Source organism: Haliotis rubra, unplaced genomic scaffold (genome assembly GCF_003918875.1).
Source record: "Haliotis rubra isolate DU_JTF1 unplaced genomic scaffold, ASM391887v1 Scf545, whole genome shotgun sequence".
In the NCBI taxonomy this organism is placed as follows: domain Eukaryota; kingdom Metazoa; phylum Mollusca; class Gastropoda; order Lepetellida; family Haliotidae; genus Haliotis; species Haliotis rubra.
Genome location: NW_025767241.1, coordinates 475,325 through 499,142, shown reverse-complemented (window position 1 = coordinate 499,142; position 23,818 = coordinate 475,325). Strand labels below are relative to the sequence as shown.

Genomic DNA, 23,818 nt, shown 5'->3' with positions numbered 1-23,818 from the left:
TACAAATGAAATTCCCTTGCCATCATGACAAGAGTGTCTGCACATGTCCATATGCTTAATTTTTTTTAATATATTGGACCGTTCATAATTTATGACTAGGGGGGTGATGATGATTTTAGGTGCGGTGTTTGTGGGGGTTGGGGTGTCTCCCAGTTTGTTTTGGGAGGCAGGGGAGGGTCAGTTGTGTACATATGAACTGGGGGTGATCACTGATTTTGAACATGACAATGTGTGTGGGGGTGGGGGTGGGGTTTGAATGTGTCTGTGTGTGTGTGACATTCACATTGTACATGTGCCCCTGATATTAAAACCTTGCATAGTGAACAATTTGTACATTACACGGCAGATCTAGACTATGCCATGTGCCGTAATTATTTTGTACTTACTATGAATCATTTTCCAGGATCTCTCCGTATTTTCGTCAACCGCTGCCTTCTTCTGATCTTATTCTTGGGAATATGGTGAAAAGATACCGTAAAATCCTTACGGGCATCACTCCAACGCAAAGGCACACAGCAGTAATCTTTCCTTTTCGAGGTCGCCATTTTCAAGGTTGGGTCAACCTATTTAAGCCTCGCTTTCGATTTGACCTCGAGGTCATGCATATTGGCTAAGAATGGTCTATAGTGGAGCCAACAAGGCTCGTACTCCCGCCTCAAACCAGTTGGTATAAGATAAAGTGTCTATTGAGCGACATCAATATCCTTGAGAGTTAAAGGAAGCGTCCTTAGCTTTAAAATCCTGGAGCACGAATAAGTCTATCATGGATCGCATAAGCTGATCTCTGAGACACCTTAGGGATGGCATTGAGTGAGGACGCCTTGGCCAGGTTAGAGTTACATGTATAAGATTCCAACGAAGATTTCAATGCCGACGAATGAGGGAGAGATAATCTGGAAATCCTTTCTGGAGGCAGGCAGCCCGAAGTTCCTAGTTCAACTGGTAATTCCTGTTCTGGTTCGATTGTGGTGGGACCGTGCTTGGATATAAGCCATGAATCAGTTTTACTTTCAGCCTGCATGACCAACCCAGGGTAAAATCCTCAGACGAAGTATCCATAGGCTGAACCATGAGTAAACCCTCCTTCATTAAAAAGTCCGGCTGGGAAAACGGATAAACAGAAGTACACTCTCAGTCCGATAAATCCGGTACCAGGGGTAAAATCGGCGGCCTGTCTGTATCAATATAGTTCGTGGAGCCTGTGGCTGTACCGCTAGGCACATGACTGGCAGACAGAGAAATCCCATCGCCGTTAGCCCCTGTGGAAGTCGTGGCTTGCTGGCCATCAGTAGGCTGTGAGATGAAGGCTAGGGGCATGTGATCAGTCCCGCTAACCGGCTGAAGCCCATTCCCCACGTGGAACAAGGTGGGAGGCTTTGTGTGCTTAGGAGGCTTGCTCCCAGAGCCAATGGGCATGCCTTGTGTTGCCCGATCAGCAAACAAAGCCTGCCTGGAAGCCCTAGGATTCTCCCCATGTAAGGAACGGCTCTCCGGTCTGGACAGTAAGTGATACCCAGCTTTCCCAGGTAGAGCACCTAAAGCCTTCACGGTACTGACCGATGAACCGGCCTTTGCCCTCGTCAAACAGTCAGTATTATTCATGGAAATATTGCCGTGATCAGTACTCTCATGATATATTCTCTGTAGAATGTTGATTTTTGCCTCATTCCTCAATTCCATCTGCTTCATAGTCTGGTTAACCAGTGAAGCTTGCAGCTCAGCTTATTACACCTTAAGTTTTTTAACCAAATGATTCAACTAGCATTTTATCACTTGAACTATTTTGGTATTTTTATGTATTCATAGGTAACATAATACATATGTTCTGAATAGTAAATGAAAACAAACTCTAACAAAGAACATCATTTGAAAGAAGCTAAAACATAACAAGTCTCTGAAATCCGCTTTCTACACTTTACTTTACTGTCTATTCTTTTTCTCCTTGTATTCTTTCAGAAGTGTTTTTTTCTCGATGTTTAGCCAAGTTTTTCCAGGGATTAACGATGAAACAAACAAATTATTTGTCTTAAATGTGTCAACTGACATTTGTATTCATAGAAACAACATTGTAACCATTGCAGATAATAGGACTGCTTTTGTTTTTCATATATTTGTAGGTAACTAAATCTATTGGTAGGTAACAAGCAAATCTAACAAAGAACATCAACACAAAATACTTTACTGAACTGTTCTCTCTTCACGTTACTGTTTGTCCTCACTATCTCTGTATTTTGTTAACAGTTCATCAGCTATGATTATCCATATTTTGCAATGACAATTGCTATTAGATAGACATTTACAGAAAGTTTCAACTACAAAAACGAGTTACCTATGAATAAGACATACCTTTGACAAATCTAATTACTAAACCCATGCAACTAACTTCTACTACAGTCTCAATTCTCCTATGCTCGCAAGTGCATCAGTGACAGCCCTCAACAAGACTTACAACTTCAAACTAACTGACTGATGTTACCTTCAAATACAGAATGTTACCAACAAATACACATGTTACCTACGAATCTACCGTTTATCGCATGATATCAGGCAAACTTTTAATTTTATCACAAGATCATCTTGTATTCTGACATTTCAATCAAAAAGAATTCATTATATCACTGTAATAAAACCACGTACTGCAGTGCATCCCAGAATAGAACATTTTTGTTGAATGCTCAGTTATGTAGCCATTTGAAATTCCAAGGAACAATTTCAATCTATTAATATGCAGTACTGCGTACCTAATCAGTTTTATGATCTGCAATATTTTTCTTCAGTGTAAATTATGTTATGGCAGCGTATTGTGTTCTCTAATTCATTTTGTTGACAACGAATACATGTTGCGTACAAATACCGTGAGCCACAACCGGGGAAATTCCAGCAGGACACATGATGTCTTACTAATTGTAGCCCCCATGTGAATTCCTTCTTTTACAATGATAAGATTTAAAACCTCACTAAAATTAAAGTTGGTTAGTTGTAGCAGGTGTGATATGCATCCTATGTTATTGTGACATGGGTTTATTTATATATACATTCTTACAGAAAATGTAAAATATACTTACTTATCACCATGATGTTGTCTGGTCTCATGTCAAGGTAGCTAACTCCACCAATATATTTGAATCGGTTGTTGGTACTTGTAGGTCACATTTGGGAGGTAATATTTACCTACAAATACAGGTTATTTTGTGTGATATCTTCTTAAAACAGCACATCATTCACTAATGTGTTTGTCTGTGGAAACAGCAACATGTTTAATGGTATTTGTAGGTAATGTTATTTGTTTTACGTAATCTGACTTTGATTTTCTAACATTTTTTTACGACATTACTTATGAGAAATATTATGTAATGCAATTTATTTGCAATAAAATACCACTTGAAAACAAATTAACAAAATCACAATTAAGCCCTAGACAAAATCACTTCAGGGGATTTATTCACAAAATGTTTGGCAGTCAGATTAATAAACTTCTGTTCATCCAGTTTGACTAGTATTTAACACACAACATATTTTCAACAAAACATTTGTAAAATATGAGTCAAATGGAATAAAAATGGCTTGTTTTTTGTGTGTCTCAACAAGCCTGATTTTTAATTGAAAATAGTTATGTTATATATGGCCTGAATCGTCTCACTTGTGCCTGAAACATATGAAGATAGTAATGCTAAAATGTTATGGGCCCAAATATGTTGTGTACACTTTTCATTAAAATCAACTATATAAGGTTTGGTGAAGTCAATGAGAAAGTCTTGTGAGCTGCTGATTCTTGTCACATTACAGTGCACTCTGTCTAATTCGGACCAGCTTGGGACCGACTAAAAAGTCCGAATTATTCAGTGGTCTGAAGTACACAGATTTTAATGGAGTTATCTCCCTATTTTCAGCAGAATTAAAATTATAAACTATTTTTCGCAATGTTATTGAAAACAACGATTCTCGGACACCTGCTTCGGCAGCGGGTCCACAATAACATTGTCAAAGAGCAAAGTAACGATGTTTCGAGGAATTCATGAAATAAATTGAATAAACTAATGAATGAAATCAACAACAACATTCATAAAGGTTGTCAAACGTACATATAAAATTACTATTTCCATCTTTTTGTGCGATCATGTACAATGTAATGTAAGTCAAGTCACTGACAAGTGACATCTCGGCTCTCGCCACCTCAATCTTCACGCTCGGACACGATGTTCAATACGAAAATATATACATGAAGCATTTTTGTCACAGGTCATAGCCTAACACGATAAGTCGAATACGTTCCATAATTTACGTATAGGTAGCAATTTCTTACTTAACATGTTCAGAATAGCATTATTTTACACGAAATGTTTGTCTAAAAGTTTTCGTTTACGAGGACGGTATCCATTGCCGTAATATGATTGGCTGCCTAATAGGTCATGTGTCTGATTTTGACCAATCACGACCCTTATAGCAGACTGTGGCGACAAAGTGTCATTAGAAACCAATCTTTATCCAATAAAATCGCTTCTTACAACTGATTGATATCACACTGTGTCTGATGGCATCTTAAATGCATAGTGACATTGACACTGAGTTGACATGATCGGCTCAATTATAGTTTACAATTGGTGTTAGTTGCATCAAAGGTAAATAAGCGTTCACCGCTAGACCACGCGGTCTTGGCCAAGCGGACTTCCTGCTAAGTAAATAAGACAAAAAACACAAACCAATCAACGGAATGTTTATTCAAGGTTTACCGGCCAAGCGGACTTCCTGCTCAGTCCGAATTATATAGCAATGTTTTTACATGTAACTACCTTATCGGGCCGACACTTTGGTCCGAAATCCGAAATAATGAGAGTCCGAGATATAGAACTTTTTTATTATGACAACAAAGAAGGATTACGTCGGGACCGTGAGTTCAGTCCTGTTTATACAGCAATCCAAGAAAGACAGAGTCCGAGTTTGACAGAGTGCACTGTATATATATATATATAGTCATTTTCATGTCCCCCCACATGAGCACTATGTGTGAAGCCCATTTCTGGTGTCCCCTGCCGTGATATTGCTGGAAGATTGCTAAAAGCGGCATAAAACCATACTCACTCACTAACTCAATCATTTCCATGTCCCAAAATGGGAAGTGGGAGTATGTGAGGTGTGCTCACTTCTACACTTGTTTTGCTACTGTTCGCCACACCTTGTTCCTATATCATGATACTTTGCCCAAATTTCAGATTATGTATAACATTCATGACCAAAATGTATGCGATACTGTTTTGAGATATAGAGGCGGAATCTTTTAAATGTAATTGTGGTTATGTGGCACTTCAGTCGTCACACAGTGAGGGACTGTATATGGTCCTGTTAGTGGATTATGCAGGATAGTGATATAATTATGTGTGTGTATCAATAATCATTTTGTAATATTTCGTAGTCTTTCCATTGTGTTCATAACACAATGAACTAGGAGGTTCATTTTTAAATATTTCTTGTTTTTACAAATATTGTGGCATGTGTGACACTTCCATTCATAAATTTATCAGACGCCCCAGTGATCACCTCTGTCCCCAGCAACAAGGATGTGACAGAGAACACCAGTCCCAACATCGACTGTAGCAGTAACATCACACCAGGCAACCCTTCAACAACAAGCTACAGGTGGACAGGTCCAGGTGGTTACAGCAAGGATGGGGCTGTACTTGACAGACCTGTCACCAGGACTCAGGGAGGAGTGTACATTTGTACTGCCTCCAACACCCCCGGACTGTCAGACACAGCTCAGGTCAACGTCAATGTCCCGTGTGAGTATATCTTATGTGTGAGAATGAGTTATCTTAACACCCAGACCTCCAGTGCAATAACACATCATGCTGCACGCTGAAAACCTCTATGGGTTTTCAACATTTTTCAAGCACCTAAATGTTAAACAACTTTTCTTCAGTGTGGAGTGTGAGTACTGGTGACAATATCATGCAAACCCTGAGCAAATATGTGAAACAGCACAAAGTTTAGTTGAATGTATTGCTTTATGAAGAAAACATTGCAAAATAAGCATATTCAGATTCTGATGTTTCTCCTCAGTGTCCATTACTATTAATCACGATTCTTGAGATGATTTCATCACACTGGTTTCCATTTGATGTTTTTTTCCTAGTTTTTCCATTTGTTCCTCCAAAAACATGAGCAACTGTGGAACAAATGTTCTGAATGTTCAGGCTGAGTTGTGAGAGTTCTTTGGAGGATTAGAATAGATGTGATTTTCAGGACTATTGTTACAGGTATGTTATGACTTGTTGCTTTGCTTGCATTCCAATTATCATTACTGATAGGTAAATGAAGGTTGAAAAAAGAATGATGCTTATTTCAACATTATATGCTTATAGACGCCCCAGTGATCACCTCCGTCCCCAGCAACAAGGATGTGACAGAGAACACCAGTCCCATCATCGACTGTAGCAGTAACATCACACCAGGCAACCCTTCAACAACAAGCTACAGGTGGACAGGTCCAGGTGGTTACAGCAAGGATGGGGCTGTACTTGACAGACCTGTCACCAGGACTCAGGGAGGATTGTACATCTGTACTGCCTCCAACACTGCAGGACTGTCAGACACAGCTCAGGTCAACATCAATGTGCAGTGTAAGATTTATTTGTGAAAATATGTTTCTTGTCTGTTAGTCTGTAGCTCATGGGTTCTACTCTGTTGATATGCAACAATAAATTCTCGATGATAGATGTGTGCCAATGTTACAGGGAAATTACCATCTCCATACCAGAGTGGATGAGTACCTGCCATTATGGAAGTAATTTTGTGTTTGGTTCTCTTACCTTGCTATTCTAGTTTGTGTGTATTTGTGTGAAGGTCCTGATAGCAGAATATTCAGATTGAGAGACTGTACAGGCCATTGATAATCCACAGTCTAATATCTCCTATTACACATGCCATTTCATGTTCACATTCTGAACCACCATTGCATGCGTTCAGACTCTTTGTTATTTTTTTTAGTTTGTTATAGTTTCCTTTGGATAGATTCTGTAAAGTAACTTTAAACCTCACTCTGATTGGAATTATTAGTTATGTCCTATATGGACCTTTTCCTGTTGTCTTTCACTTAGCAAGAACATGAACTTTTGTTTCTTGACAAGGACAGGTTTTACCTTCCTCATTTTAGCATTTTCAAGAAAATATATTTTTTGTTTGTAATGTGATCTGCTGCTCATGGGTTCCACTCTATTGTTTACCCAAAGCCCTAGCTGGACAAATCATATATATGTCTGTTTATTTTCCCACAACAATACTTTCATGAATTTTTCAACCCATCAAAAATAGGCAACCACACATAATTTATGGCCAGGGATGGGGTGGGGTGTGTGATGATGATTTTAGGGGGTGGGTGGGGATATTAAAAAGTTATGCTTAAAAATTATGGGAAGGGGTAGGGGGGTGGGGGTGTTTTTTTATTTTGATTTTGTACATGACACGCAGGGGGATCACTTACTTTGTACAAGAAATTTTAGAGGGCTCATTCACAATGTACATGCTTCTCCATAAAAATCATCACCACTCCCCCAGCCATAAATGATGAACCACAACATCCCCCACATGATCAGTGAAACAATGCAATGAGTCAGTTGAACAGTATTCCAGGAGGATCATATTTAGTCAGTCATGAGGTAAGCCTGCAGTGATGTGGGTCTCAAACATTAAACACATATTGATATGGTGCTGACAAACCAGGATTCAAAACCACTATCATCAGAACAAAAGTTACTATTGTTAATAATTCTCAGGATGCTACATATATTCATCATATCCCAAAGTTTTGGTGACCGCCTCCGTGGTGTAGTGGTTAGAGCATCCGCCCTGAGAGCGGAAGGTCGCGGGTTTGATCCCCGACCGCGTCATACCAAAAGACGTTAAAATATGGTACTTGTTTGTCCCTGCCTGGTGCTCAGCATTAATGGGTACAACAAGGACTGGTCGGCTCGGAGTCAGTATAATGTGTCTGAGTGGGGTATTCATGCTTCACTGTGGTATGGGATATCAATGGGCTAGCACTATAAAACCAGCTTAAGTCTGGGCTAGTACAAGCAGCCGCACATACACATACACTCGCATGCACGTCGTCATATGAGCGAAATATTCTCAAGCACGACGTTAAACCCAATTTCACCTCACCTCACCAAAGTTTTGGTGATAATCACTCAAAACTAATCTTTTGAATTTGCAACAGCAGTCTTCTTCAGTCTACTACACACAATTAGTAGTCAAGACGACCTAGGTAATCAGCTTGCAAGGGAAACCTTTCTTCTTTCCCAACCATCCATCATCTGGAGACAGAAGAATGGGGAGTGGGAGTATGTTTTTATGAAATAGAGATAGTTTTCTAAGAATTATTTAGCAATTATGTTTCACCTTACCTGACACTACAAAGTGTTTTTATCTTCCCTACCTTAACCTAATAGACAGAAACAGCATGCAGAATGAAGTCTGTGCCCCTGTACCCTTTGTTATGTATACATAGTTATATAGATATGTAGTTCTGTCTTACAATGATATATTGCAAACTGTAGATAACCTTGAAAAATGTTAATTACAGTTACTTTGATGTCATTTCCAGTCTATCAGACTTCTGGTTCAGATGCCACTTCAGTTATCTTTTCCTTACAATTTAGTCCAGGAGCTTAAAGGAGACAGTCTAAGTAAACTTAGGCTCAGTATTATTCGTTACACTGCTATACTGAGTCTAACAAACCCTAGTAGGTCGCATCAGCTGACTTTGAGCGACCTATGACAGTCCAATCAAATGCGAGATGGCCGATTTAACCAATCAGATAACATCTACTATTTAGGGTTCGGCAGGACTTACAAAATGATTTTTGGATTTTTCTCTTTCCCAGTCGCTGACACTGATCTGTCAACAAATAAAAATCCACAAAAAACACAGACATTTGACCTGCAGTGTATACACTTCTCATGACGTGTTTACTATTAGCTTATTAACGGGATTGACTCAGGCTGGTGTTCCGCTAGAGTTACCCTCCCTAGACATCCCGTCGTCGCAGCCAAAGACTAGGAGGGCTTCCACTTCGTCTCAACGCAGACTCCGCACCCCCAGGGCAGCATCCACGTCCAAGGGGAAATCGACGAAGTCCACTAGAACCTTCTCAGCCGAGATTGTTCCCGTTGCAGAATTGGGCCTGTATGATGATCAACCGATCATCATACCTGATTTACGTCGGAAGAAGCGTCCAGTGTCGGCAACAATAACATCAGCGCAGATCAGCACGCAGTCTGAGGTACCAACGCTGATGTCTGATAATCTTCCTGAGGGTCCCGTCGCTACCATCGTAGAGAAGGCAGCAACTACTTCAGCGCAGACCGTCCCAGACGACCTGATGCGTCAGATATGAAGTTGATGGAAGACCACTATGGTCTGGAGAGGCATCCAGCCTCGAGCCTACGCGAAGGCTCCAACATAGACATCACTTCAGAGGGACCCCCAGTCAGCGAAGCTACTACTACGAAGCCAGCGTCGAAAAAGCCACCTTCGCGAAAGTCGTCACTACCCACCTCCATGAAGGACCCAGATGATCAGCATTCACGGAAGGCTTCGCGAAGGACGTCGAGATCCTCTCATCCCCGGACTCTGACTCAGACTCCCAACCTTCACGAAGGTTAAGTCGTCACTCTCCAGGACCAGACTCAGATGAAGCTTCGCACAGATCTTCGCGAAGGGAACCAGCTACAGGCTCCAAGTCATCTTCATCTAGAAGGTCATCAAGGGATTCACCGTGAGCTTGGTGAAGCTACCACATTGATCTCCGCGAAGGTCACAATACAGACGCAGCTTGTCACGCCACGTCAATTTCCTCGCCGGTCTCCACTTCGATCTCTTCGTCGTTCATATCGTAGATCTACTCTCAGATGCGGAATCAACGTTCGCGAAGGCATTCGCGAAGGAGCATTCTTCCATCTTTGATTACAGAATCAGACGACACTACAGTGTCTGTCTACATTCTCAAGCGTTCTCGTAGGCATTCGCGGAGAACCAGTCACCACTCCCCAAGTACGGACTCAGATGAGCCTTAGCGAAGCTCTTCACGAAGGACGTCAGCTGCTGTTTACAAGACATCTTCATCCTATACATCGTGGAGGGATTCACTAGGACCTTTGCGAAGCTATAGGTCACCCTACAAGCACAGTTTGTCGGGCTATTCACCACGTCGATCCCCTCGCCGATTTACACACAGGTATCCAGCGAAGCAGAGACATCGCAGTACTTGTCTATCAACTGTACGCCACATGCCGTCTACAAGCCTACGCAAAAGCATTCGCACAGGCCATTTACAACGCAGAAACGTCGCAGTATTTATATTATCAACAGAACGCTATATGTCATTACCGAGCTTGCGCGAAGGCATTCGCACAGACATCCACAAGACAGAGACATCTCAGTACTTAACTTTTTAACAGAATGTTATATTAGTTACGCGTAGTACTATTTACAGATGAAGAGCCTAAATAAGGATCTTCAGGCCGACTGCCTACATCAAGGGCATCAACGACGCTTCGCAGATCATCACAGGAATCACCATTTCCGTATATATTGCCAGGTAGGCCGTCCCGGACTACGAAACGATTATCTACATGCAAGGCGCCATACAGTCACACCAAGTTGACCACTACGCAGATCACTACGCAGATCGTCAAGATTATATAACTAGGACATGATATAGCATCATCCTAGAACGGAAATATCTTCTTCGGTACACAGATGGAAGATAGATAATACACTACAAGACAGATACTTGGTGTCACAATTCATCACTAGCATGGACAATCAGTCGGAATCCAGGATGGGATTCACATAGATTGATACATCTACATTAGTAGATTTATGACATCATAGAGATCTTCACCTTCGGACAGATCTGCAGACAATTTCAATAACGGAATTGAGCAGCAGCCTTGCTACAGCGAGTAAAACACATAATCGTCAACGATTTCCTGAGAGAAAAAATGTACAACAAGTTCAGCATTAATTCAACAATTATAACGCTGCATTGATGTATGCAGTCTACAAGCTGACAACGTACAAGTTTTATTGAGCCTATATATAAGGACGACGGCATTATCTTCAAGACTGAAGTTACATTCACAGCAGCCAGGAAAATAACCTACCCAGCATTGATATTACAGGGCGAGGTATTTCGCGGTGAAATATTCGCGTGTTTACCATTAACCCTCGACACACATGGTCACTCGTGTAACCTCGGAAAGTTTTGGACAAGACCAACGATTGATTAAATATCAACGACGGCACTAGATTATACAAGGTTCCTTTTCCTGCTACACCGGTGACATCACAGCGTGGGTACACTACAGAATCAAAATGCCTTGTTCTGATTGGACCGCGAGGGGCAACGCCCTACGCAGAGGTTGGTCATTGTTCACAGTTCAAGACATGGGTCTCAAGTGACAACAACATGTCAGTGAATGAGCAACGCCTCCAGTACAGTTCAGTTAAACTGGACCTTCATGATTTGGCTGCCTTCATGGGGTTAGATACCTCCCCTGTCAATTAAGGACGAGGGCACAGCAGCCAGGCGATTTTTACATAAAGTTTCAACGATGGCAGTCACAGAGTCGACCATCGCTTCATGTCCTTACAGACACGGGAAGGGTGTCAAGTTCGTAGGATATAGATACAAGTTCTTGTATCTCAAGCGCTACTCTCTCCGTTTTACTACGAAGTGGCGGAATCTGTTGGTTCTTCGCACGTCAGCACAAGACAAGACATGCAGGAAGAATTACAACTACGCCCACTACTGGTCTTCATGAATGTACAACCGGACGATCCGGACAGGTTATAACCCATATCTATATATGGTGAACTCCGTGCGAGAAGGGTTGCAGACGCACCTAATTAGCGGGGTCGCAGTACAAGACGCATCTCTATGGGGACGCATCTCTCCAAGAGTGGGAGCACACCTTGACAACAATGTGTCAGCTGTGATATGGACCATAGCAGACACAATCTGCACTTCCACAGGCTGGAAATGAAAGCAGTGATAAACGCCATACTCCACCGGATCAGCTTTTTTTATAAAATGCTCATCTAACGGTACACACAGTCACCTCTACAGTGACTGTCTACATTCACAGAAGGATCAACAAAGTTGGCGAACCTTCTGGACCTCTGCTTTCAGTTGATCAGCTCATCTCGACGACCCTCAACCATTCAGTCAGACCTCATCTACTATGGTGGACCAAGAGGTCGAATGTTTGCGAAGGCATCTATTTAATTGAGCCAGAATTCAAAACCCATCTCTATGTAGACGCGTCACTCCAAGGTTGGGGAGTACACCTCGCAAACCGGACGACATCAGGGTTATGGGTCGAGTTGAGCTGAGTTGGGCTTTACGTCACATCGGCATTATTCCAGCCATATAGTGACGAGAACAAGTCTGCATTAATATACATTGTAAGTACAAAGTGGTTTCATTTCAAAGACACACATTGATTACATTGTCATTTTGGAACAGAATGTCATAGCACTAAATTGAAAAGCAGGTAAATTCGTTAGTGACATTACACAGTTACAATTTATGATATAGATCAACTTCCCTCAGGTAGTTCAGTTTCAGATGAGCGCTCACGCTGGAGAACACATCTTTCAGATTGGTTGCGTGATAATGCGAGTCCCTTGCAGATGTAAAGTCCACACAGTCAAGCAGAATATGCTTGACGGTGAAAGCCTCATCGCAGGAGAGACATATGGGGGGTCCATCCCCATCCGTTTTGAGCAGATAGTCATGTGTAAATCGACTGTGGCCAATACGACATCGTCGTAAAATTACTTCATCACGTCTTGACTGGCATCCCAAGTAGGTATAACCGATTGTTGGCTTCAATTCATGGAGTTTGTTTCTTCCTACTTGAGTGTAGCTTCTGATAGTGGGTTTGAAATTACCAGTGGAGATAGGGGCTTTTCAGAGCTGGTTTTGCTGCAGCATCGGCCTTAGTGTTACCTGATATGCCGACATGACCCGACAACCAGCAGAGGATGATGTCATATTGGCCAGTAGAAAGGTCATTGTACAGTTCTAGTATGTCCAGGATGATTGGATGACTTGAAGTCACATTTAGAAGTGCTTGAAGGCAGGATAATGAATCTGTAAAAACGATGAAGTTTTTGGACTGATTTTGCTGTTGAATGTAGGTCAAAGCTGAGAAGATAGCTTTGGCTTCAGCGATGAAAATGGAACTGTTGTCAGGGATCCTAGACGAGACAGTCTTAGATCCAATGACTGTAGCGCTGGTAACTTGGCCATCGTCCTTGGATCCGTCTGTGAAAATGGATCTGTGAGTGTTATACTTCGAACATAACTGGTTGTATTCCTGTTGGAACACCAAGGGATTTGTTTCAGACTTTTTGAGTTTGGTGAGGGTAAGATCGACCTGTGGTTTCACCATTTGCCATGGTGGTGAGGACAGAAGTCGGTATGGTGCAATGATGTTGAGATCAATTTTAGCTGCAGATATGTGTGGTTTGATCCTGATTCCAAGTGGTGGAACCAGGCTTGGCAGTTTAGGAAATAGGTTTTGTAGAGCGGGTTGAAAAGATTCATTTGAACGTAATTTAGTGATATACTGCAGTGAGAGTTTAATGCGGCGTGGTTCAAGGGAAGGTTCATTGGCCTCCGCATATAGACTGTCTACCGGAGAGGTCCTACAAGCTCCCAGGCAGAGCCTCAGCCCTTGGTGGTGGATAGAGTCTAATTTTTCTAAATTGCTTTTGCAGGCTCCACCGTAGACAATGGAGCCATAATCTAGTTTACTGCGAACTAATGATCTGTACAAGTGAAGGAGGGTGGTCTGATCCCTTCCCCACTCTGTATTTGAGACTACTTTTAGCAAGTCTAGAGCCTTAAAGCACTTTGTTTTCAAATATTTTATGTGTGGTAAGAATGTCAGGTGGCAGTCAAATATGAGTCCAAGGAATTTGGCCTCTTCTACTATCTTGATGGGAGTACCATCTAAAGTTAGGTCTGGATCCTTGTGTGGTTTGTATTTACGACAAAAGTGAATAGAATTTGTTTTGGATTTTGAAAACTTAAAACCATTTTCATTGGCCCATTTTTGGATTTTGTTAAGGCAGAGTTGTAGCTGCCTTTCTAGTGCGTGCATGTTCTTACCACGACATGAAATATTGAAGTCATCCACGAAAAGGGACCCATCAACACAACTGTTCAGAACGTTAGTGAGGCTGTTAATTTTGATGCTAAAAAGTGTGACAGACAGGATGCTGCCTTGGGGGACGCCCTGATCTTGGTGGAAATAGTCAGACAATGTGGAACCCACCCGAACTTGAAATTGTCTGTTATTTAAAAACTGGGATATGAATTGAGGTAGTCTACTCCTCAATCCAAACTTGTGTAAATCTTTTAGGATACCATGTTTCCAAGTTGTATCATATGCTTTTTCTAAGTCGAAAAAGATAGATGCTGTATGTTGTTTGTTGACAATGGAGTTTTTGATGAATGATTCGAGACGCACCAGATGGTCAATGGTACTTCGGTTTTTCCGGAAACCACATTGGAGGTCACTGAGGAGGTTATTGGTCTCCAAGCACCAGATGAATCGATTGTTGACCATGCTCTCCATGGTTTTGCAAACGCAGCTAGTTAGTGATATAGGACGGTAGTTTGAGGGATCAGTATGATCGCGGCCGGGGTTTTGGTATAGGGATGATAATGGCATTGTGCCACGAAGGGGGGGAAGTGTCCGGATGTCCAGATGTCATCAAATATATTTAGGAGTGTTTCCAAGCCTGTGTCAGGGAGGTGTTTCAGAAGCTGATAATGGATTTCATCAGCTCCTGCCGCCGTGTCGTGAGCTTGTCCTAGGGCAGTACGTAATTCATGGAGGGAAAACGTTTCGTTGTAATCCTCCCCATTATCAGAGTTAAAATTGACTGATTTCTTTTCTTGTTGGGTTTGGTATTTCTGGAACTGAGGGTTATAATTTGATGAGGAGGAGTGGTTTGCCAAAGTTTCCCCAAGTTTGTTTGCAATTTCAGATTTATTTGTTAGGAGGGAGTCACCATCTTTCAGGTGGTGAACTCCTGATTTTGACCCTTTGCCCTTAATCTTTTGGATCATGTTCCACACCTTGGACATGGGTGTGCGGGGAGTTGATTTTGGACACATATTTCCTCCATGACCGGCATTTAGTTTGTTTGAAGGTACGTTTTGCCCTGGCATTTGTCATTTTAACAGCATTCAGGTTATGCAGTGTAGGATGTTGTCGGAAATATTTTTCTGCCTTCTTCCTATTTTTCCTAGCTTGTTTGCAGTTTGTATCAAACCATGGTTTATGATATGCGGGAGTTTGCAGAGGACTTAGGAATAGTTTTGTCTCCAATGGCATTTAGGGCGTCTGAAAATAGTTCCATGGGGTCAGGAACATTCCTGAAGTTGTCTGGCTTAAGTTTTTCTGAACATAGGGTTTGGAGTAAAGGCCAAATGGCCTTGGTAAAATTCCATCTTGTTGATGGTGGTTCATCCGTGGGGTTGATAGGAGTAAGAATTGTTGGGAAGTGGTCGCTTCCACAAAGGTCGTCATGGACCGACCATTCGAACTCATTTAAAAGATTAGAATCTGTAAGTGATAGATCGAGAGCAGAGTATGATCCAGTGGCAGGATGGAGGTAGGTGTTTGATCCATCGTTGAAGATGCATACATCATTATTTGAGAGAAACTCTTCAAGGACCTTTCCCTTACTATATGTATCAGTACTCCCCCATAGGGGGTTATGGCCGTTGAAGTCGCCCATGATTATGCAGGGCTTCGGGAGTTGATCATATAAGTTCTGAAGATCAGATAGGCAATTAACAAGAGAGCAAACTGCACATAAACTTGCTAGAAATGCAAGCAGTAGTAAACGCCATACTACATTAGAGCAACATTCTACAGAATGCGCATCTGATGATTCACACAGACAATTCAACAGTGGCGTTTTATGTGAACAAACAAGGCTCAATGAGGTCACTGAACCTATTGACTCTATGTTTTCAATTGTTCGATCTAATCTGTGATCTCAACATACATGTCAGAGCATGTCACATTCCAGACGCTCTCTCTCGGCCACACCTACCGTCGCCGACAGAATGGATGCTCCATACAGAGATATTTGCACAAATTATCAAGGAAATAGGAGCTCCACTAGTAGACCTATTCGCCACTCGCTTCAACAATCAGGTAACAACATTCGTATCACCAGTCCCGGACCCACTTGCATGGGCAACGGAAGCACTAAGGCCTCGTGGGAAGGCCTCAATGCGTACGCGTTTCCGCCGCCAGCGTTAATCCCACAGGTGTTACAGAAAATTAAGCAAACTCGGAGCCTCCAAATGATTTTGGTTGCGCCCTATTGGCCAGCGAGAACGTGGTTTCCAAATTGTATTCAAGAAATCGGACAACCAGTACTACAACTTCCAAAGCTCTCGAATCTACTAGTACATCCTCACACCAAAAAAGCGGACGGAAGGCCAGAAGCATTCCAACTTCACGTATGGACTGTGTTAAGGCGTGTCTAAACAAGAGAGGTTATTCAGCCAGAGCGGCGAAAGCAGTCATGCTTGCTTTATGCAATTCCATGCGCAACTTGTATGACGACAAGTGGCACAGTTTTGAGACATACGCTGCTAAAAAGGGATTTACAGCTAGAAACGCTATACATCCACAAGTGGCTGACTACCTATGTTACTTACGACAGACTAAACTTCTAAAAGGCTCAACACTGTCAACATATCTCGCAGCTTTAAGCTCTGTGATAACTATGAGAACGGGTGTCAAGTTAACCAAAACACCAGAGTTACTGGCCTTACTACATGCATTCCGATTGGAGGATCAGAAACAGAGGTTTCGCGCTCCAGCATAGGATCTAAATATAGTGCTCCAACACCTCACAAGTGAGGCATATGAACCACTGGAATCAACATCATTTGACTTTCTGACACAGAAAACATTGTTCCTGTTATCCCTAGCAACGGCAGCCAGGATGTCAGAAATTCACGCACTAGATTATGAGAGAACACGGTTTGATGACAATCAAAACATCGTGCATCTGGGACTACGCTGGGATTTCATCGCCAAGAATCAATTGCCAGGTCAACCAGACAGATTATTCCATGTCCCTGCTCTCTCGTCAATTCTCGGACCTCATGATACGCTTGATCTATCATTATGCCCAGTCAGAGCACTCAAAATCTATCTACAATGATCCAAACCGAGGAGACGAAAACTCAAGTGGTTATTCATCACTCTATCGACAGCTACACAGACTGAAGTCTCGCGTACCACGATTTCGATATGGATCAGAACTGTCATACTTCGCGCCTACAAGGCTGCAGGACTTGACCCTCCAAGAGCATCTAATCCACGTGAAATTAGAGCACTGGCTTCAACACAAGGCAACTGCTCTTTGAATACCATTATGGAGGGCTGCTTTTGGAAATCCGACATGGTGTTTGCCAACCACTATCTGAGAGATATCACCACCGAGGACGTCTCAGGTATTCACCATTTCGGTCCCATGGTCCTCGCACAGCAGTTGACAGTTCCTCGGAGACGATAAGTCATAGTCTTACAAGAATATTACTGTTCATATCATAACAGTACTATCTAGCCGATAACTCTACGGAGTTGTGTGCTATTATATATATATAGCTTAAGTCTACATTAGTCTTAAGCCCAGTACTATTACTGTTTATATCATAACAGTACTATCTAGCTAATAACTCTACGAAGTTTTATGCTATTATATATATTAAGCTTAAGTCTATTTAAGTCTTAAGCCCAGTACTGACGTTGTACGTAGTTTGGGTCGCTTCTCCATTTGGAGTAGCTTAATTATTCTTATGTTTATCATAATATCTAATTATATTGTAGTAACCCATATATGGCAGCTGGTAAACTCAGCAGCAGGAATTTATCAATTCAGTGCCATTATGAAGTTCCCATAGGGGTTATTACAGTTATTAAATCACTAATTATTAAAATCCAAAGTATTCTGTTTTCCCACCTCCGTATCCGTAGGATTCTACAAGCAATAATAGCAAAATAGCAAAAATATGTAATTTTTTGAATAAAATTGACATTTGATACTTTTCCTGACTCATGAGGTAAGCCCTCCCATCCTCCCCACATAACACTTTGGATTTCCCAGTAAATTCAAGTGTTGGGCTCGTTATATAAGGAGAAAGTGATACATGTGGGCAGAGGTGGCGCCTCCGTTCACGCACAATTGGCTAAGAGGGAGGCAACTCTTGGTGAGTACTAATTAGTGATTTTACATTGAAGGGAGCTTCAATTAGGGAGATACAAGTGTTCCACTGTGTTCGCAAGAAGAAGAAGACAAGCAATAATAGCATGAGTCAGGATAAGTATAAAATATCAATTTTATTCAGAAAATTACATTTTGGTGGTTTCCATGGAAACATGACTTAGGCTGTGATTATGAGGATGTCATCTTGTTGTTTCCATGGCAACAAGTTAGGCTTCAACTGAATTTGGTGGTAGTGCTCCTTCTGGAGCAGACCTTAAAAACCTTTCAATACTCACCTTCCATTTTGCTGTATACATAACTAGTAGATATATTCATACAGAGTATTTTGCCGTTGCGGGGGATATTGATGACTTTGTCTTCTTGTTTTCCGTGGAATATGGACGAAAACGCTATTTTCAGTATGTGGATCAAACATTCTTGTATCAAGAATAGTACCGTTCCATGACTTACAAAGAATCTGAGAACTCAGCCTTAACTAAGACTGCAGGCTTGTTGGATTACATGAGACTGTGTCATGACCCCTGGGATAATCAAACTTAGCACTATCAGAATTTGATGACTATTGTTTTTCTTGAACAAAAGCCTATACCGTGCCTGTATGGCAGAATGAGCATTTGGCATTGACATGGGGAATGCTAATTAGATGTAAAAGAGACTGGTGGGTTGGTCCAAGCATCATGATTTGTAGGTTGGAATGTTCTTTTTGTGGTGTTGAATATAGCCCCAGCAGGAATCAGTGGTGTTTCAGCTGCTCAGTGAGTGAGTGAGTTTAGTTTTACGCCACACTCAGCAATTGGGATACGATGACATGTGACAACCAAGTCAGTGAGCCTGACTACCCGACCATGTTAGTTGCCTCTTACAACAAGCGTGCATGACTGAAGATCAGTTCTAACCCGGATCTTCACGGGTATCAGCTGCTCAGGACATAAGTTCACCTCATGCCATGTGATGTCTGTCATGGTAACCATATCTATCAACACAAGGGCAAAAAATGACTTCTTGCAACAACAGGGGCGGTGGGGTAGCCTAGTGGTTAAAGCCTTGGCTCATCACGCCAAAGACCCGGGTTGGAATCCCCACATGGGTACAATGTATGAAGCCCATTTCTGGTTTCCCCAGCCATGATGTTGCTGGAATATTGCTAAAAGCGGCATAAAACCAAAACTCAGTCAGTCAGTCTGTAGAATAACTCATAGATTTCCAAATTTAATTAAAAAATTAAATGAGACTTACCTGTAAGGTGAAGTTTGATTGTAATTTTTCGAGGTACGAGGGAACTAGTAAGATTGCCCATTCCCAGTCAGATTTCAGTCTAAGAAGTGTTTGTACCGTTAAATAAGCAGTTAGTTATTCCTATAGGGAGAGATGGTGTCGCATGTGATCCTCGGAGAAATACAATCTAACCTCACATAACAGATAAGTCTGTTTAATTCGACACCAGGTAACATGTGAGGCCATATAAGATTTGAAATTTAGTCCACAGTATAAACTTGACATGACCAATAACAAAACCATTTTACAAAAACATTTATTATAAAAACATGGTGAGCACATTTGTATACTGTTGTAAAATCTAATTATGGAATGTCATCATGTGAAGTGAAAAACAACAGGCAGACCTGGTGTGGTTTTATAGTACAGTTTATGTTGGTAACGAATATCAATGCTGTTGCTCATGACAACTATTTAATAGATAAGCATATTGATATCAAAGCTGATGAGAAATTAAATGCTCTATGTTGATCCTAAACAATTATTATGCTAAATTGAAGCACACAAACTGAACTTTTCTTTCCTTGACATTTAATCAGTTCAATCTTTTCAATGCTTTGAGACTAACTATATTCCACTTTAACCACTACCAACTGATACCAGAGCCTCACTGCTAAAGGAATACTCAGGGGTAACTGGTTTTGAATATAATCAGTAAATCTAGCAAAAACACTTTCTGATGCCTACCCAGCAGCTGACATGATTTGATGCAAAGGCACACCTCTGCAAGCTGCACTGGTCGAGACAGACCTCGTGCTAAGGCCAGGAAACATTGATGCATCTACACCAGAGTTGTGCATTACAGTTATTTAAATTTTGTTCTTTGCTCTTCAGTTTGTGTGAATTAGAGAAACTAACAAATAGATATTCTTCAAGGCATTTCACTACAGCAAATTTTCCTTTTCAAAACCAATAGAGCTTGTTAGTTTTGAAAACGAAATGATAACCTGGCCTTGACTGCTTCAGTAAGTCAGTCACTACAAACAACACTATGTTCGGCCCTGGTCATGTTGTCAATCTCTTGTTAGTGCAATGATTGGACTCTTTGCACAAGTGCAAGAAAGATAGTCTACCCTCCAAAATTGGCAGGTTAAAAAACTTTTTCATCATTTTTGAATGAAACTTCGTCACTCAACACATCTAAACTTGAATTTTTCCTCTTTCCCTCTCTTCAAGGGCTCATGCCTTTGTTGTACAGCAAGGGTCAAGACTGATGATGGTCTTGAATGCCTAAACAACATCCCTCTTTGGACTGAGGTCAGAAAACACCTCTTCCGCCTCTGACTACTACTTGTCTGTTATTAAAACTGGATTTTGGCTTCTGTCAAGTTGATGGCCAAACCCATGGTGACCCGTCTGACTCACTCGGTCAATCATCTTATAAAATTGTCTCTCATGGTTCCATTATCTGGTCCAGACTTTCTGGAACTGGATGATTGTGAGCACATAAACTCTTGTACTCTGATTTCAAATCATTTGAAACTCAGATCCAGATTAGCAGCTTAAATCAAAGCAATGCCATCTACAAGGCTAGATGCCACCTCAGATATGTCGAGGTTGTTGACGTAAGTATTACAATGTGTGTCAACCAGCCTTGCACACAGTATAAGTCCCCTACAAATCATCTCCTGAAACTTCTGTGTTTTGATAACCCACAATCGGCTGTTAGGATCTATGATTCACAAGATCTCTTAAATTCATACGATTAGGCTTTAACTTGAGCAGATTTCTGTGCGCCCATTCCTGTCAAGAATCTCTGATTTTTCTTTCTCTAATTTGGTAATGAGTAATCCTTTGACTTATAATTTCAGGTTCTAAAGGGGAACCGGGTTTCTCTGACAGGTTGAATAAAATACCAACTCTGCTGTTAATGTTAGGTTTTGCAGCAGGCTTGTCACTGGGCACTGCCACCTTGTCAGGGGAAACAACTCCTGCTCCCTTATCCCTCCTTGTCCCTTGACCCTGTCGTTTACACGGGGGCTGCACCCCTGCTGCTGGGGCTTCGGTCTCCGAGGGGTCATTCTGTGTACCACTGTTATTACAATTAGATTTGTCGCCATTCTCCTCCTCATCATCATTGCTGTAGTATATCTCATTTTGCAGCTCCGTGACTTTATCAAACGCGTCAGAAAGGCACGCAAGTGAGTCTCTTCCATCCTTTCCATGGACTTGAATGTGAAAGTATTGGCTTCACTGCCAAGTGCATATGCATAATGACAGTGGCACTCACACAAAAACTGCCCCCTGCAGGGGTTAAGTCTGGGTCAATACAACTTTGTCTATAATTCTGTAATCCTTTCTGTCATTTATGCCACATGGTGTAGTTTTCCTTTGGAACCATTTGGTCCCTGTAAATGTCATCAAGTGTCACTTGTCTTGTCTCTCTCTTTAGGACTGATGAGAACTGACCAATTACCAAGTAGTTAATTTTGGAAATTGACCAATATGGTCGAACTGTTGGATTTCGATGCCATGTGGTCAGTTCCACAGGGATTAAAACAATGGTAAACAGAGCCACATATACTGTCCAACTGTTTGAACTGAAAGGTAAACCTGTAACACCATTGTAGTACCTCATAAATCAGAATCCTTGAATAAATAACACAATACGATAAAAAATGGTAAGAGCGTTTAAAGTTCCATGACTTTCATCCAACTACACATTTGCGCTCAAATCCAGTTGTGCATACACAATTTGATGTTGTCTCTCATGTTACCTGGTACCGAGGGAGAGTTACATTTTACTGACTGATAAGCCCATCAGTGTAGGGATATTTCAATCTCTTGATTAGCAAGATATTCTTTTCTTTAGTTGTATGATAGGTTGTTAAGTAGGTAGGTTAGTGAGAAATTAGGATGTAATCAGAACAGTATGTAGGTTGTTTTATTTGTTGGGTATGGGGACATTCCTTGGGGACAAATTAGGTTTAGGATTAAGTCATCACAGGAGCAGGAAGGAATGTACAGTACATAATAGACAGGCCTTCTTCTGTGTGATTGTTGAATATTTAAGTTTGTTGATCATTTTGCTTTTGTGATTAAATAGAATTTCTTATATTTTCAAAAAGCCCTTTGATTTTATTCACCCACAAAATGCATGAACCATACTACAGAGTCTGACACGGTCAATTCCACACATTACAGGGAAATCTGGCATTTCTCTGAAAGTCAGGGAAAAGTCAGGGAATTTTTATATGTTTTCAGAAGTCAGGGAATAGTCAGGGAATTTGGGGTTTTGGTCAGGGAAAAATAAGACTCAGAATGTCGCTAATCAGGTATGGTAGTAGTCAAAGTCAAAGAAGCAGCACATGTTACAGACATTTCATGAAATAAATTACAGTTCAGATAAGAGATTGCTTTTAAGCTTAACAGCATGTTTTACATAAAGTCCTAGATTACATATTACATTTTCATTTCTGGAGGATAGAATGGAAACAAAGTCACTTGAAGGATATTTTTACAGATAATTATTTGGCATGTATTGTTTTCTTAAATCAACATAATATGAATTTCATCTTCTACAGCCGGGTGACATAACAGACATATTCTTCTATGAAGCACAATCGGTTCGATTTGTGAATTAAACAGTATGAAACATATTTTCCGGGTTAACATAAAAAAATTCTGGGAAACGGACATAAATTTGATAAGAGTCTTCTTAGCATGTGATTTCAGATGTAATGCGGGGGAATATAGTCGACGTCTTGTCCGTCTGTCCGTCCGTAATCATTTTGTTTCCGGAGCATAACTCGGAAACGGTTCAATATTTTTCAACAAGACTTTGCAGATATATCAAAAAGAACCTAAAGTGGTGCCTTTGACTATTTACAGATTGTTGTCATTTTTATTTTTCTTGGTTGCCATGGAAACGTTTAAGACTTTGTCTAAAAAAATGAAGTTCAACTTTAACTAACTGTCAGATGGTTTGCTGTTTCATGTTTGTAGGGGCCGGGGGATTTGTCATCTTCTGATGACTCTTGTTTAGCATGGAAAAACACTAGTCCGAGAAAGGCATAGTGATTAACAATAGATAATTGTTTGCCATTCAAAACATTTTTCTTTATAGGCAACAGATCCACCTCTTCTAAAGATAACTATGTTAACTGATATTTTTCCATTCATTTGTATACTGTTCCAAAATATTATAAATAGTATGATGGCTATGGTGGTTTCTTGCAAATTGTGAAAGCCCATTTTGGCCAAAAATAC

At 41.1% G+C, this 23,818-nt stretch overlaps 1 protein-coding gene across 1 annotated transcript in view; it reads left to right on the top strand.

Moving 5' to 3' along the window:
- Nucleotides 1–3,073: 3,073 nt before the first annotated feature.
- LOC124253580 (hemicentin-1-like) overlaps nt 3,074–23,818 on the top strand; it is a 118,584-nt gene continuing 97,839 nt past the window's right edge. Inside the window, exons 1-4 of the mRNA XM_046687387.1 lie at nt 3,074–3,099; nt 4,949–4,953; nt 5,520–5,777; nt 6,360–6,617. Of these exons, the coding sequence (XP_046543343.1) occupies nt 3,074–3,099; nt 4,949–4,953; nt 5,520–5,777; nt 6,360–6,617 (547 nt within the window). The remainder of the gene's footprint in view (nt 3,100–4,948; nt 4,954–5,519; nt 5,778–6,359; nt 6,618–23,818) is intronic.